The sequence below is a fragment of the Agrilus planipennis genome, unplaced genomic scaffold, assembly GCF_000699045.2.
Source record: "Agrilus planipennis isolate EAB-ADULT unplaced genomic scaffold, Apla_2.0 scaffold79, whole genome shotgun sequence".
NCBI classification, from domain to species: domain Eukaryota; kingdom Metazoa; phylum Arthropoda; class Insecta; order Coleoptera; family Buprestidae; genus Agrilus; species Agrilus planipennis.
The window spans coordinates 976962-992196 of record NW_020442428.1 but is presented as its reverse complement, the minus strand read 5'-3'; the positions used below and the strand labels follow the sequence as shown (position 1 = coordinate 992196).

The 15235-nt window shown below is 32.8% G+C and overlaps 2 protein-coding genes across 2 annotated transcripts; one reads left to right on the top strand and one right to left on the bottom strand.

Annotated features, from left to right (window-relative positions):
• Positions 1 to 5331: 5331 nt before the first annotated feature.
• Positions 5332 to 13125, top strand: LOC108734636 (microsomal triglyceride transfer protein large subunit). The gene is made up of 9 exons (XM_018466271.2): positions 5332 to 6138; positions 8230 to 8430; positions 8793 to 9406; positions 9482 to 9770; positions 9829 to 10479; positions 10542 to 10739; positions 12264 to 12418; positions 12534 to 12701; positions 12767 to 13125. The coding sequence occupies exons 1-9, from the start codon at positions 5857 to 5859 to the stop codon at positions 12909 to 12911; spliced, it is 2703 nt and encodes a 900-aa protein (XP_018321773.1). The 5' UTR covers positions 5332 to 5856; the 3' UTR covers positions 12912 to 13125.
• A 741-nt stretch (positions 13126 to 13866) lies between these two features.
• On the bottom strand, positions 13867 to 14814 carry LOC108734623 (serine/arginine-rich splicing factor 4-like). The gene has a single exon (XM_018466251.2). The coding sequence runs from the start codon at positions 14685 to 14687 to the stop codon at positions 13989 to 13991; it is 699 nt and encodes a 232-aa protein (XP_018321753.1). The 5' UTR covers positions 14688 to 14814; the 3' UTR covers positions 13867 to 13988.
• Positions 14815 to 15235: the final 421 nt, after the last annotated feature.

Genomic DNA, 15235 nt, shown 5'->3' with positions numbered 1-15235 from the left:
AAATTGCTGATACTAACTTTCATTTACGTAATATTACTTTGCCCTGTGCTTACAGCATTCATAATTTCTTTTATATATAATATTATATGTATGTATACGTAAACAGAGCGGTGCCATCCAAAAGTATTTTTCGCTATAATTTTAATAAAAAAGATTTTTTATGTATTCTTAAAGTATTTTATATACGAATTTATAAATTAATGTAAAATAAACTCTTATAATAGATAAATCGAAACTACTTTGTATTAATTATAAAATATTTTCACAAGGGATCAAAGTCATAGGTACATTTACTTTAAATAAACTTGTATGTAAATGTGTATTTAATGTAGGTACTGCAAGAGTTTCGAATGTTCCACTCTATGCTCACATATATACTTTGCAAATTTTATGTTAATATACAGGAACTGAAAAATATTTTAACTGTATAGGATCTAACGGAAGTAAATGGATTTGTAGGCATATAAACAAGTGCATAATGCGGTTGACTGAAGTTCTATTGACCTTCTTTGGCTTTCAAGAATGTTCTCATTTCGGTTTTTAAAATATATTTATTAATGATTAAAATTAAGTCAAAAATGATCAAAAATGCTACTTTATTTTCTCGTTCAACTGACAATTTATTTTATACTAGATTTTACCTACAACTCCGTTGATGTTCTAAATAGGTGTCATAGATCATTGATGACCACATTAAACTCATTTTTCTGTCTGTCAGGAACAGTATTTTTTCTGGATAAAAGGTACCCTATGTCCTTTTTTTGTACCCTTGTTAATGTGTCTAAACAATTTCATGATGATCGATTGAGTAATTAAGGAGTGAAATCGACCACGTAAAACTAAATTTTCTAAATTTTTTTGAACCCATTGAATCCAATGTAGTAGTAGTACTAGTACCACCTTAATTTCGATTATATTAATAATTTTAAAGATATCGAAATTGTTTCTGTCGAAACAAGAAAAGCATTCATTCCACGTATGGAAATAAATATGGTGATTTCATGGAGAAATTTTCAGTTTTTCTATAACCCATTTGTACTTAACAAAAAACGGTTCTAATTTTCTATTTATTTTCACTTCGTTGTTAGCACATACTTGCTACTTTATAGACTTCATTTTAAACACCTTCTTTCTTACAAATTAACAATCTTTTTTAAACACATAACAGTATAACGATTTAGGTGTGAAATTAAACATACCTATGTATTAAATAAAATTTAAAAATCCGTGTAATAATTAATCATGGGTTATTGACTGGCTCTTTAACTAACAAAATTAAGTGAATAAATTATTTTGGGCATTTAGCATTTACAGTTAAAATATCATGCATATATATCTAGAATTTAAGAATTGTAGAACACGTGAAGCTTTTGCACATAAATTAATAATTAAAAGTCTTAATCAAATACTGGCAATACATATACCAAATGTGTAAAAAATATCGTATTTGTTGCTTCAGAATTAGTTGTTATTTAGTGATTTCCTAATTTCTTAGAATCATCGTACAATGATTTTACTTAAACTATTCAAGAAGTTTTAGTCAGGTGATGGACTGCTTTTTGGATATTTCTGATTTTTTGAGCACATTTTTTTTTTCTAATTTGATCTCCTCTTTATCTTCATAAGTAATAATATTTTGGAAATTGAAAATAATGGTTTATGTAAAAAAATATATATATTTCGAGCATCCCTTGTATATTACTAGGTTTATGAAAATTCTAGTAATACATTTGAAATCACTACAAAAAGAATAACACGATAATCATTGTTTTTAATTTTCAAAATATTTTCAAAATATTACTACCTACTTATGATGATAAAGGGGGGGAGGTTCAAATTAAAAATTCATCTTATACCTTTCATTTCATATCACTCACAAATTATGATCATATTAGTGCATTTATATTATTTTTATACATACGTAGAACGCACAGATCTTTATCATTTACATGAAATGACGGCTGAAGGAGTACAAACTTCCCTATACTTCGTCGTATACTTTTAAAGATGATGCCACCCTTTAATGATTGTATGTAATAGAATATCCTTGTGTTTGGTTCTCATTATATATATATGGTACGCGTATCCTCGACACAAGCAAACATTACTTCCAAATTGCTATTAAGTACAGGTGAAAATACTAAAAACATTGGGAACGTAGGAGACGTATTGACTTAGAAAAGCTAAAATGTTAGCGAAACACAGGATAGGCTAAGCACAAGGACAAACGAAATACTAAGAGAAGCGGGAGAAACGAATGACAGGGACAGGATACAGACAAAATGGAACTGCATTAAAACGTGCTTAAAGAAAGTTTTAAACAAAACGAAAGTAGGAAACCCTGGATAACAAACGAGATTGTAGGATTAATAGAAGAGAGGTGGAAATACAAAAACAGGACAGACGAAAAAGGACAAAAAAGATATAAGGCGATAAAGAGGGAAATAATTAGGAAGTATGGAATAGCTAAGGAACAATGGATTGATATGAGAAGCAAAGATGTACAAGAACAGTTTGAAATATGTAAAACGGATTAGACTTACAATGTAATTAAAAGGAATTTTAAAGAAGTAGGGTACAGTAGTAGTAATATAAGAAACGAGTATCCTGATAGAAAATGAGGAAAAGGCAGACATGTGGAAAGAATACTTGAAGAACCTATACGCACGCCATGAGTTAGGAGATATGTTATAGAAGAAAGATAGTGTGGAGGTAGATGAACTAGGTTATCCCATAATGATAGAAGAGTTCGATGTAGCATTAAAAAACTTAAAGAATAATAAGGCACCAGGTATAAAAGGGATACAGGGGGAAATTCTAAAACATGCAGGATAAGAGGTTAGAGATCGTATATTTAAACTAAGTAGTCACATTTACGAGACGGGGAAAGTCCCAGAAGATTATAAACAATTAGTATAACTTCTTGTGCGTCAAAAATCTTAACTAGAATTGTACAAAAAGGACGGAAGAACTATTAGGGGAGGATCAATTTAAGTTTAGAAGAAATAGAGGAACGCGGGAGGCCATTCTAGCTTTATGGGTAATAATAGGGAAAACGATAGAAAAAGGAAAGAGCGCGTACATAAGATTTGTAGATTTAGAAAAAGCGTTTGATAATGTTAAATGGGGCAAGATGTTAAATATACTTAAAAATGTAGGGATGACTTACAAAGATAGAAGAGTGATACTTAGTTTGTATAAAGAACAACAGGCAGTTATAGAGCTGAAGCAGCAACGTACAGAAGTAAATATTAGGAAGGGAGTCAGACAAGGATGTACACTGTCACCGCTACTTTTTAATCCCTACATCGAAGACGCGATCAACATCATTAAAGACAGTACAACTGTAAGGATAAACATACAGGGGCAAAAGATTAGTATGTTTAGATTTGCAGATGATGTAGCAGTATTAGCATCTAGTAAGAAGGAGTTAGAGATAGCTTTAAATAAAATGGAAACGGTATTGACAAACAAAAATACTGGTATGCAAGGAAAGAAAAAGTAGGGAAAGAGAGAATATGAAGATAGGAGACGAAAGAAATCATTTTGAAGTAATGAGTCTAATCGAAACAAAACTTGTATAGGACAGTTTTAATAAGTTACAAAAAAAAACACCTCATTAAAACATACAAGTTTGAGCCAAATCATATAGGTAACTAAGGTATCTTAATAGTATTTGTCATGGGATCAGGGTTGGTCGAGCCCTTTTTAAAAAGGTTTAAAACCTTCATTTGCGAAATAAGAACTCTCATAAACAACTCGGTGGTTTTCTAGAATCATATTATTGCTTTCACATTTTAAAGGGGCTTTGAAAAACGTTCTTCAACTCAAGAATACTTCTAAGAAAGTGTTTATAAAGTGTACACCAAGCACCATTATCTTTCTTTGAACCTTTTTTTAGACTTAGAAGAAGTAGAACGATGAATTGTAATATTAAAATTAATTTTTATCAGTTGTTATCAGCTACTGTTGTATGTAATACTTCCGAAGAATAACACTCAGTTGCAAGTTACAACTGTGGTATCAATTTTAGTAGGAAAAACTGGTTCATACGAAGGGCGAAGAAGATCAATCATGCCCTTAAATAATATATCTTAAAATCCAGAAATTGGTTTACTGTTACAAGATATCGTTAATGGCGTTAACTTTCACATAAGAAGAGTATAGTCATCTACATTGTATGTTTTAGAATAAACAAAGCAAAATATGGAAAATAACTAGATAAATATATAGCTTTATTATATAAACATAATGTTTTAGGATATTTACACATGAATTTCCTGCTCGCTTTTCTGATCATTTTCTTCTGCACAGGATGATCTTTATCCTTTTTAGACCATCTTTGCCTTTAATTTAAATTTCCCATCTTTCTGCACTATTTCCAGTTACTTCACATCTTCCAAAAACAACTTAAAGAGTACTTTATTCCAATTTACACAACTTTCTCTTTTTCTTCGTTAATTGAGGCACAATGGGCCAATAATAATAACCATATATAATTTTGATGCGACCTGTTCTGATTTTGAGTTTTATGATTTTTCATTTCATCTGAAAGCTTCTCCGTCCAGAACAAAGCCCATAAAATCAGACAAATTTCACGCAAATTAGTTATTTTTACGCAATAAATCATGCCAAATATTATTTTACCAGAGAGTAAAGATTTATGTTTTATGATATCGTTGTTATCAAACCATTTACCGTAATAATAGATAAAACTAATTTTCGATAAAGTCCGTATTGTGTTCGGATTTTAGGACTCATTTCTCCTAAATTTCAAAATATCTTTATAGAAACTATACATTTTTTTCCAGTTGATAGATATTAAGATCTTTTTCTGATTTTCCACCTAAGATTAACAATATGATTAATCTCTATATACATTTCTTTTAAACTTCTTTCCTCTCAGAAAAAATCGAATTTATATTTTTTAACTTTTCCTGATTCCTATTTTGATGTGTTCTACTTTATCTCTTTCTGGTTACCATAACATTTCTTTAATTTATTTAGTAGCAAATGATATTATATATTTAAAGTTACAAAACAGCAAGCGGTATGGGTGTAATAAGACTAACTAAAACTTATTTTTCGAGTTTATCGTCGATAAATTCTGGAATTTGGAATTGTATGAACGACTTATCGATATCAGAGCTCAGAGCTTCATCCAAATCCAAATAGAGTAACATCAATGTTTTGCATATACTTTCTGCCTTTTACTTTTAGATATGTATGTATATAATTAAGAGATTGTAAGTACATTATGTACTATTTATCAACTACTCAACAAGACAATAATTACATTATCACATTTAATTGTTATCGTCATATATATATCGGACACGTGCGAAGACAGAGTATAGTTTTAGTTTTAGTATTGGCATAGAAACATTACAAAGACTCTGTACAAGTGTAATGTGTCCTAATTAAGGTAAACAACCGTCAATTACGACGTTAAAAATGTAGAGGGGTCTTCATCCGACAGACGATTGACCCACACACTTCTTCGTACTGGCATGGCATTGCATTCATTCCACGTTGGTGGAGTCATCATTCTGTGGCATTTTCGTGGTCGCCAGATAGCAAGTTCGAAGCCGTTTCACCGGGTACCAGTTGGCTGGTCAACAACATGTTGTATCACTGTATAATGTTATGCTAAGTAAACCAACAACGAAGATAACGTGTAAAGATAAACTATGAACTCTTGAAACGCTATTAGTGATTGCTCAGCGGTATGTAACTTGATAGTTCGTGCACACTTACGATTACTGAATTTATTTTTATGGTTCTCAATTATTACAAGTATGCGGAAAGTGCCTGGTGGATTGTTTTTAGTTTAGTGTGTGAGATAGTTACATACAAATGTTCATTATGTTGAATTCGGCGTGTGCAGCGCACTATTTAGTGTTCACGTGGATTTTTGGTGTATGTTACGGGTTTGTACTTTTGTCTTCGGCCGCTGGTGCGGGAAACGCGGCCGACATCCTGGAACCGGGAGGGTCCTGGACCTACGACATGCATACAGTTGTGTTGCTCAATGAAAAAAATGAAAGTGGGAAAGACGTTGGGTTTTTGGTGGCTGGAGAGGTTTTGGTGCAGGTTTTATGGGGTAGTTCTGATCAGCAAAGGCTCTTAAGGTTTGAAGTGAGTAGTAAGAAATTAAAAATGTTTTATCACTTAACAAGATAAGAGAGTCATTATTAAAATGGAATGAAAATCATTTAATACTGAACTAAAAAGAATAAATATGATTTTGAAACGTTGTTGGTAAAGGTCTAGATGATGGGGGATCGAAAAAGGAGATCTCCCCCACCACTGTACCATAAAAGGTTCGTGGCGGTCTCACCCCCATAAAAAGTTATGGGGATTCAAAGTTAATAAATATGCCAATTTTTATACATTTCTAGGCATGTAAATAGTTATATAGTCATTCTTAAACAATATTCAAAAATTTAAATAATTTTTTTATTAAATTTTATTTGAATTATAGTGTATGAAAATTGACAAAATAATCAACTTTCAACCCCCATAACTTTTTATGGGTGTGAGACCGCCACGAACTTTTTTGGTACAGTGGTGGGGGAGACCTCCTCTTTCGATGGGTGGGAGCCATTATCTAGATATTTACCATGTTGTTTATGAAATAAATAAAATGTCAGTAGAATTGGACCATCAAAATGTTTGGGCATTTGAAGGTACTTACCTACTTCATATCCCACAATCACATGCATCCAGTTGAACGATTTCATTTAGATCTTCGAACTAGCAACTACTGAACCATACAAATGTGGGTAGTATTCCTGGTTAATTTTTGGGGAGTTCTCCAGTGTACACGAAATAGGATCTATATTTACTTAAGTTAATATTTCTATAGATTTTGTCTTAAAATTTTAGCTTTAGTTTATAAAGATCATCGAGTTTTGATGGGCAGTACAAGAGTTTTTGTCTAATTTTAATTACGTACAAAGCACAAATTTTTACTGATCAAATAAAGTCTTCAATGTGCTATGATTTGATATATTTTACAGGAAATAGAAAAAGAAAATATTTTTCTGTATCATAAGCATAAGTAGTGGTTTCAAGGTCGCTTTATTTATCTGTATTAGAGGGTCCAACTTTCTTGGCTAAATTAAATTTCATTAGAAATGATAGGGTTAAAATAGACCCAAAATCCACCTTTGGGTTTTAAGAAATGGATGGCATAAACGAAAAGAAATTTTTACAGAGCTTCAACTATCTCAATTTAAGATTTCCCTGTACAACTATAATCTATTCTTGTACCTACAATTAATTTTTAACATAATTTTCAATTTAGGACTTTCCTTTAGGATTTCCGAAACCTTTTATTTGACTATGCATTTATTTTAGCTATTTGTTTAACGACTCCATGTACCTAGAGATAATTGATATTAAAATTAACTGTGACATGTAGTTTACTCTGAGAGAAAATATGTATAACATAATCTTGTATTTTTTAATAAAAGTATAAACGATCAAAGTAAATAGAATGCGAACTGTAACTCAAGAAAGAAACAGAACTTAATTGATAATGTAAGTCTGTAATGGAGAAGGAGACTTTGAGTTTTTAGAATTCACGTTTTCATCTTGATAATCGGTAATATTAACACTCTTTAAATAACAAATAAATAATAATTCATGGTATTTCTTGAAAATGGTCAATACTAAAAATGTTTTGTGTGATAAAAACTTTCCTTTGCTATCTAATGTTCCAGTTCCTTTTAAAACCGTCACATTCACCGTTAAGTGACAGACTTCCGGTAGTTGTTAAGTGTCTAGGAGGAATCACATATACGAACATACATTCTACGTTCACTTAATTCATTACAAAGCGATTAAGTTAATGTTAAGGTCTTCGTATAGAGGAATCAGTACCAAAAAGAACAACAAATTTTATTTTTTTTTTCCTTTGTATGCACGTCAACGACAGTTCGTAGTAGACTTCAGCGGTTTACGCAAGAAGACTAAAGTTTTGGCTAAAAATACCGTCGAATATTAGAATGTTGAAAATTATTCATAATATGTGCCAATTTTCTTCCCTTACCGCTTCCATTTGCGTTTCATTTTCTATCCAAAATCAACGAATTTCCCAATGTCCAAGCAAAAAAAATGTATAATTGAATAAAATCTACAAAATCAGACAAAATATACAAACATTGTCACTTGTTTTTGTGAATCTGTGCTCTAAATCATCTAATCATACTCTCTATTTTCTAGATGTCTCCACAGTTGTACATAAAATCGAGAAAAGCTCCATCTCCAGATGGTTTCATCCCACATAGTTCGAACTTGGATTCTATTGAAAATAAGCAATTTTTTGTTCATTGGAACCAGGGCAAAATCAACAAAATTCTCCTACCAAAGAACGAGAAGCTATCAATTGCTAATCTCAAAAAGGGTATTGCTAGTCTCATGCAGGTACAATACATATACGAATTCGACTGCATAATCTTCACTGGAAGAAATATTAATGTGAAAATTCATTTTCAATTTTCCATCCACTACAAACTACCTCAAGTTCATGAGGGATGTTGCTGTTGTTACACTCCCGCCGGGGTTTTGTAGTGGATTGAAAATTGAAAATGAATTTTCACATTAATATTTCTCTGGAAGGAGTAGATACTTTTTCTTGCAACTTTGTCAAAGTTCTACTAAACAAACTTGGAAAGATTTTTAAGAAATAAAGATAATTCAAGATATTTTAAAAGAAACCTTTCCCTGATACTGTATTAATAATCCAGGTTGGTAGAAAAGCCTGAAACACATTACTGTTTTTCTAGTTTCAGCTTTTAGATTCAGAAGAAGGCAATGAAACTGATTCGTCAGGTGTCTGCAAGGTGTCTTACACATCCACAGGCCCAACGATTATGAAAAAGTACAAAACGGATTGCACATCGACTGATCTTCCATACGTTTATAATCCTGATGTGTTGCTAGGGATAAATGTGGAATCTGACCGCACAGTAACTTACGAAATAGACACCAGCGGTGACAAAATAAAGCGTATCAATTCTGACGAAGCACACGTAATGTCTTTGAACGCAAAGGAAAATGCCGGAAACAAAATCGAAGTACATCAAACACTACTTTTCAAAGAACAAAGCGCAGTGAATGTTATAGAAGGAAATACTTTCGATGAAGTTTTAGAAAGAGCTATAAATCAAGAGAGAATTGCTTTCACTCAAGAATCGTTAGTTATAGAAAAGGAAAATGAATTGAACGAAGTTAAGAAATTTTCGAACGCCCTGAAGGACTGTAGAGAAAATTTAAAAGGCGATTTATTGGGAAAACTTGGCCCGGCAAAAAGTTTTATGAAAATGGTAACGAGCGCGAGAATAAGTGATAAGGAAGATATTGCTAAAGTTTTAACGTCTGGAAAAAACAAACCAATTTTGTAAGTGTCGTCGCAAATATTGAAATTCAAAGTTCAGTAATAGTTTAAATATCGTTTGCGTGAAATCTGTTTTAGACATCAACTCTACGATATATTAGGCTTTGCACAAACTAAAGATTCCCACGAAGCTGCAATGAAAAGTTTACGAATAGAAAGGCCAGACCATGAAGAGTTTATAGAGAGATATTACTGGGCTCTTTCACTCTCTGCACATCCAAACCCAGAAATAATAAATGATCTCATTAATAGATACTTAAAACAAAGCGATATTCCACGCAAACTCAAGGAAACACTTCTTCAAACTATTTCTTCGATGGCTTACAGGCTCTCAAAATTCCCTGAGATTACGCAATCATCAAAAAAGGTATTTAATGTTCAAAAGACGTTATTCCATGGGACACCTGATAACTACATCTTTCTAGATAATGGTCAAAGTTGAAGAAATCCTTATTCATGGCTTCGAACATTCCAAAGACGCGGATGATCGTTTAATTATCTTGAGAGCACTTAAAAATCTGAAATCAGACACATTGATCCCATTCCTTCTGAAAACCATAAAAACGGGAACTTTAAAAGAAGGATCGCTGGCGTGGAAAACCATTAAAACTCTAAACCCATCTTCATGGAACGGTGATGTTCAGAAAGCCGCATGGAGAACGTTCTTCCAATTAGACAAGGTTCATGATTCAAGTGCAAGGACAATAGCATGCGATGTGTTGCTTGAGTCACACCTTTCCGACGATGCTTTAAAACAACTGCTATTGTTCTTGTTGCACGACGAACAACGTTACGAAGTGAAACAATATTTATGGCAAAGGATTAAAATGATCGGTGAAACCGATGAGAACTTCAATCGGAGGGTTGCGGATATTATAAAATCTAATGCACAGTTAAATAATTACCACATTTTGGCTCCAAAAGGCTTATCGACAGCATTGGTAAGAAGATTTCTGGAAAGCCCTTCAGCTAATGGAAGCTTGGTTGCAATTCAAGAAATGGATAGTGGCATTGTAAAAAGGGGCACTGTCGACATTGTCCTCGAAAAGAATGAATCTCATCAAGATATATGCAGTGTAAGTTCAGAGATTATTTGCAAACGACTTGTTGATACTATTCCTCCAATGTTTTTTTTTAGTTGGGTATCTTCTCTGGTGGTCTTGGTAGTTTCATTTCCAGTGAACCACCTAGTGATCCGGATGAGTCGGCAACGGCTGGTATTGAGCTCACTCTTCTTGGAACTCAGATTCGTCCATTTGTATTTTTCAGTGATCAAGGTGAACTTTTAGGTCATGTGTGGAGTGGCACAGCATCGGAAATGACGCCTGCTTTTCAGGTAATTTCTCAATTTAACTTTTGTGAAACGGAATAAATAAGAAGTCAAATGGTCGTTTATTTTCTAGGCTTTTCCTAGGAATTTAGACAGTATTAAGAGAAAGATTGAAATCGAAATTCTGTCGAGCGTTTCGTTCAGCAATTGAAAGTAGTTTAGTTCATGTCATCTGGAACAACAGGTGCAATCATTATGCATTTATTGACTAGGTAACTATTATGAGGTCTTTAAGAAAATGAAGGAACTACAAGTTTAGTAGAGTTTCGATTTCTTGTGTTGATTCTTAATTTTGTCCAAATTCGTATGAAAAGCCTAGAAACTTGCCACATTATGGACATGATTATTGAACAGTAGCGTATTGTTATTTGCTTTAATTCCATTTTAGTTGAAATGCATTCTCTTATAAGAATTATATATAAAAAGTAAAAAATACAGTTTCAGAATTATGTAATTATGAAGATTAGTCTTAAAAGTGCAGAATTAATCCCTTAATTTACTATTTTTTTTATTTCCAACTAAGAATTCTACTAAATCTATTTACTTGCAAAATAATTACCTTAAAAACCTGCATGAATTAGTGGGAAAAATAGTCAAATAGATTTCCTCTTAGCCTTTGTGTCTTATTTTGATGTCTCTGAATAGCCCTTCATGGCTGAGACGGTGCCCTACCGACCTATCTAGTCTATTTCTTATTGGATTCCATAGCGTCTGTTCCTGTATCCTCATCATCCACATGCAATGAAATTCAGTTTTGTCCTTTACTTTTGTTATGAGTCCATTTTCAAGTTACAATTTGACATTTGATATAAAAACGCCGTTGTTGTAAGGTGACAAGGGTTTTGACGAAAAAGTGTTCTTGCGAAATGGAAGTGATTCATAATTTCGGGGCCTTTTTAAACCATTTTCAAATTGGGATGCCCAAAATTTCGTTAATTGTAGTGGTTTAAGCCAATTTAAATTTGTATGATATAAAAGCGTAACAAGATATAATAAGATATGACATGGGTGTTAATTAAAATGTGTTTTTGCGAAATTGAAGGAAATAATTCATAATTTCGGCTCCTTTTTAATGAATTTTCAAAATTGAACCGTGGTTCAGCCAGAGATGCATTTGACCTGTTATTCCAGTTATGCGTTTCTGGTAAACATTAAAAATTGTGCTTTATTTACGAATTTTATACCAAAAAAAAACTTATGGCATCGGGCCCGTAATATCCAAGATCTGCCACTGTCTCCTTCAAAGGCATGGGCCCAATAATGGTACCTATATTCGATCATCCGATAGTGAGACTGAACCTTACGTATATCTTGAAATCAATCTATAAAATTCGGCATTTTGAAATTCGGAAAGCAATTAACAATAGACAGCTATTTTCGCTAGTGTCTCTACATTTATCCATTCTAGTACCTAATGTTGCACTGAAATTTACTTACACTCTGAAGGAGGGTTATACTAAGGTGTGAATTACGTAGTTTCTTTAATGCACCATATTTGATGTGCAGTACACCCAATCTACACCTTTTTAGGCACTAGCATTACTTCAAGATCATCGCGAATACGTCAGGTTGGGTTCAGGTTTCATAGCAGAGTTGGACGTGAAAGGGGCTGTTTCATTCGATCTTTCTGGAAAAATCTCGATATCATTATGGAATAAAAATGCTGCTTCTGTAGTACGAAAATCGTAAATATCCATTATTTAATATTACTTTATTTTCCTGTTTTGTATTTTGTGATAATTGACTTCAGTCTAAAAGAAAAGATATTTATAAGAAAATATGAAATTTATTCATTCGTAGGGCTGGAATTGTCGTTGAAGGATTCAGCGTTATCGATACTGATTTTGTGAGATCCCAAGCAGAATTCATAGTTTCGATCGAACCAAAACTGAATCTTGAAACTGACATTGATTTTTACTCTGAAGCCAAACTATGTATGAAATTAAGTCAACCAGAATTTATAGTCAGGTATTCCGTACTTTTCTATTAAAAGGAGATTTTTTTCTATGAAAATATCATTCCATTTCTTTTAGGCATAACACATTTAAAATTGAAAGAATTCCTGGAAGCAAGCATAGACTAAGGAAGGTTACTTACAGGAAAAGCATTGTACCTGGAAGAACGTATGCGTTAAATAAGAAAAACAATGAAATGTGCAATTCTATCAGCGGCAGTTAGCAATAAAAATGATAATACTACATAATAATAATAATACCATGCATCTTTTATCTTTCTTTTCCGCTACAAGATCAAGACAAAATTCATAATTCTTGTGTTAAATAGGTAATTATTTTATTAAATTTTTAGTGAGTATTAACTGATCGATTTTTTAATTCCACATTCAGCTGACAATGACAAATAAACAAATCAATGTAAAATAACATGTATGTAGATTGTTGTTGAATTTGATATTTTTGTATTTTAAATATATTTTACAATACTCACCGTTAATATGTGTTTTTTTTTATTTATGTAAAACCATTTAGACTGGTCTACATTCAGAATTTAAATTCAATAATAACAGATTACAGAATACAGAAAATACACAGGTAAGGCAAAATGTTTGCTGAACATAGAAATGACTCATTTCTTTGCCGATATTTAAATTGGATCTGGGGGATATTTTGCCCTTATAATTGGTCTAGCTGCTTAAAAAGGTTTTGAAATAGTTCTCTAAGTATCATATTTAAAAATGAAGACTCAGACTAGTAAAAAAAAAGTAAAATTACAATTTATTGTGTGCAAATTGGCCGTAGGTCCAAATTAAATTAAATTGATGAAGTGAATTTGCGTGAGTTACATGTCGTCACCCCCTACAATCAGTTTTTTTTTTAAATTATCCACAACAATATCATTTAATGTGCAAGCAGTTTATGTAATCTCCTTGCTGGACTAATATTAAAATTCTCATTACTTAGTGTATGTATGTTCTCAGTAATAATGAATTATATACCTACCCTCATTTCCAAAGTGTATTAAGAAACTACCAATAGTAAAATTCGTTTTAGGCAAAGATCATGACGTTGATAACGGAATTGTTTTGACATAACATTTAACAAATGAATTATTTCTACAACTGTAAATATTAAAAGCTATTAAAGCCAATTTTATATCATTTCATAAAAAAAATATCTAATTACGAAAACAATTTATTCGTTAATATAATACAAATCAGTAGAAGATAAAACACTGTAAAATTTTCTCACTTGTTACCCGACATTGTAAAGAACGCCACTAGTAATTTTTAATATATCCCTAAAAAGTAAAACGACGCCTTGAACGTCTCCCCTTCCTCCTTTTACCTGATCTCCTCCTTTTGCTTCCCTTCCTCCTTCTTCTGCTTCGGCTCCTGCTGCGACCTCTGCGAAGGCTTTGAGGACTAAAATTGGGAGAATGGCTCCTGCTTCTGCTTCTACTTCTACGCCTTCTGGAACGTCTTCTTCGGGATCGTGGAGCTCTAGCAGCTTGTTCTACGTAAACTGACTTCTCCTTAGGGGTGAGTTTGCGCCACTCTTGGGCACAAGTGCGTACGATTTCTATTTGTGACAGTTTTGCCAGTTTCTCCTTGTTCTTTCTACGATATTCTCGTAAGAAGTTGATGAACGGATTTCTGGATAAAATACCGGGGGTTACTTCCTTGGAAGACTGTTTGCTGTCTGCTGATTTCTTGCTGTTGTCATTCGATGCTGGCGTGTTGCCTTCATCCTGGAGTCCCGAATATTTCTTCTTTAAGGAATGTTTACTGCACCTCTTAAGTGAAAGTCCACTGTGACGTCTCCACAACGTCTGCTTCCTTTGCTCGATTGACGAATTGCTGTCGTGCAGAGATGTCCTGCACTGGCTGTAAGGAGTTTCTTCGCGTTTGGTCAGACTGGGTCTGCTCGGCGGATCCGAAACAACTCTTTCACTTTCCCTTCGTTCTTCCCTTGTTGTCTTACCGTTTCTCGAATCCATAATTACGGCAAGGATTCAAAGATTTGGAAAAATAAACGGAAATAAATTTGGACTACTTTGGGCGATAATAAACGCCCCGTTACTAATTACATGAAAATCATTGGCACTATAGAAACGAAATTGTTTACCAAAGCCAACCAACCAATAAAAAATATTAGCGTTGTAGTTAAAAAACTGACAGTAAAACATCAGTTTCATTACAAAGATGTCGAATGTTACATTTATTGCATTTTCTATCAAAATGTCCACTTGATCACTGACTATAAGAAATAAAAAAAAATATATTCCACTCGTTTATCAGGCAGGGATGCACACTGCCACCGCTACTTTTTAATCTATACATCGAAGACGCCATCAACATCATTAAAGACAGTACAACTGTAGGGATAGACGTGCAAGGGCAAAAGATTAGTATGCTTAGATTTGCAGATGATATAGCAGTATTAGCATCTAGCAAGGAGGACCTAGAGATAGCTTTAAATAAAATGGAAGCGGTACTGACAGATCAGTACTGTATGAAAATAAATAAAAGTAAAACTAAAATACTG

Coding starts and splice junctions, on each gene's coding strand:
- LOC108734636 (XM_018466271.2), top strand. CDS start 5,857: ATGTTCATTATGTTGAATTCGGCGTGTGCAGCGCACTATTTAGTGTTC. Junction 10,480..10,541: donor CTCATCAAGATATATGCAGT/GTAAGTTCAGAG, acceptor GTTTTTTTTTAG/TTGGGTATCTTCTCTGGTGG. Junction 12,702..12,766: donor CAACCAGAATTTATAGTCAG/GTATTCCGTACT, acceptor CATTTCTTTTAG/GCATAACACATTTAAAATTG.
- LOC108734623 (XM_018466251.2), bottom strand. CDS start 14,687: ATGGATTCGAGAAACGGTAAGACAACAAGGGAAGAACGAAGGGAAAGT.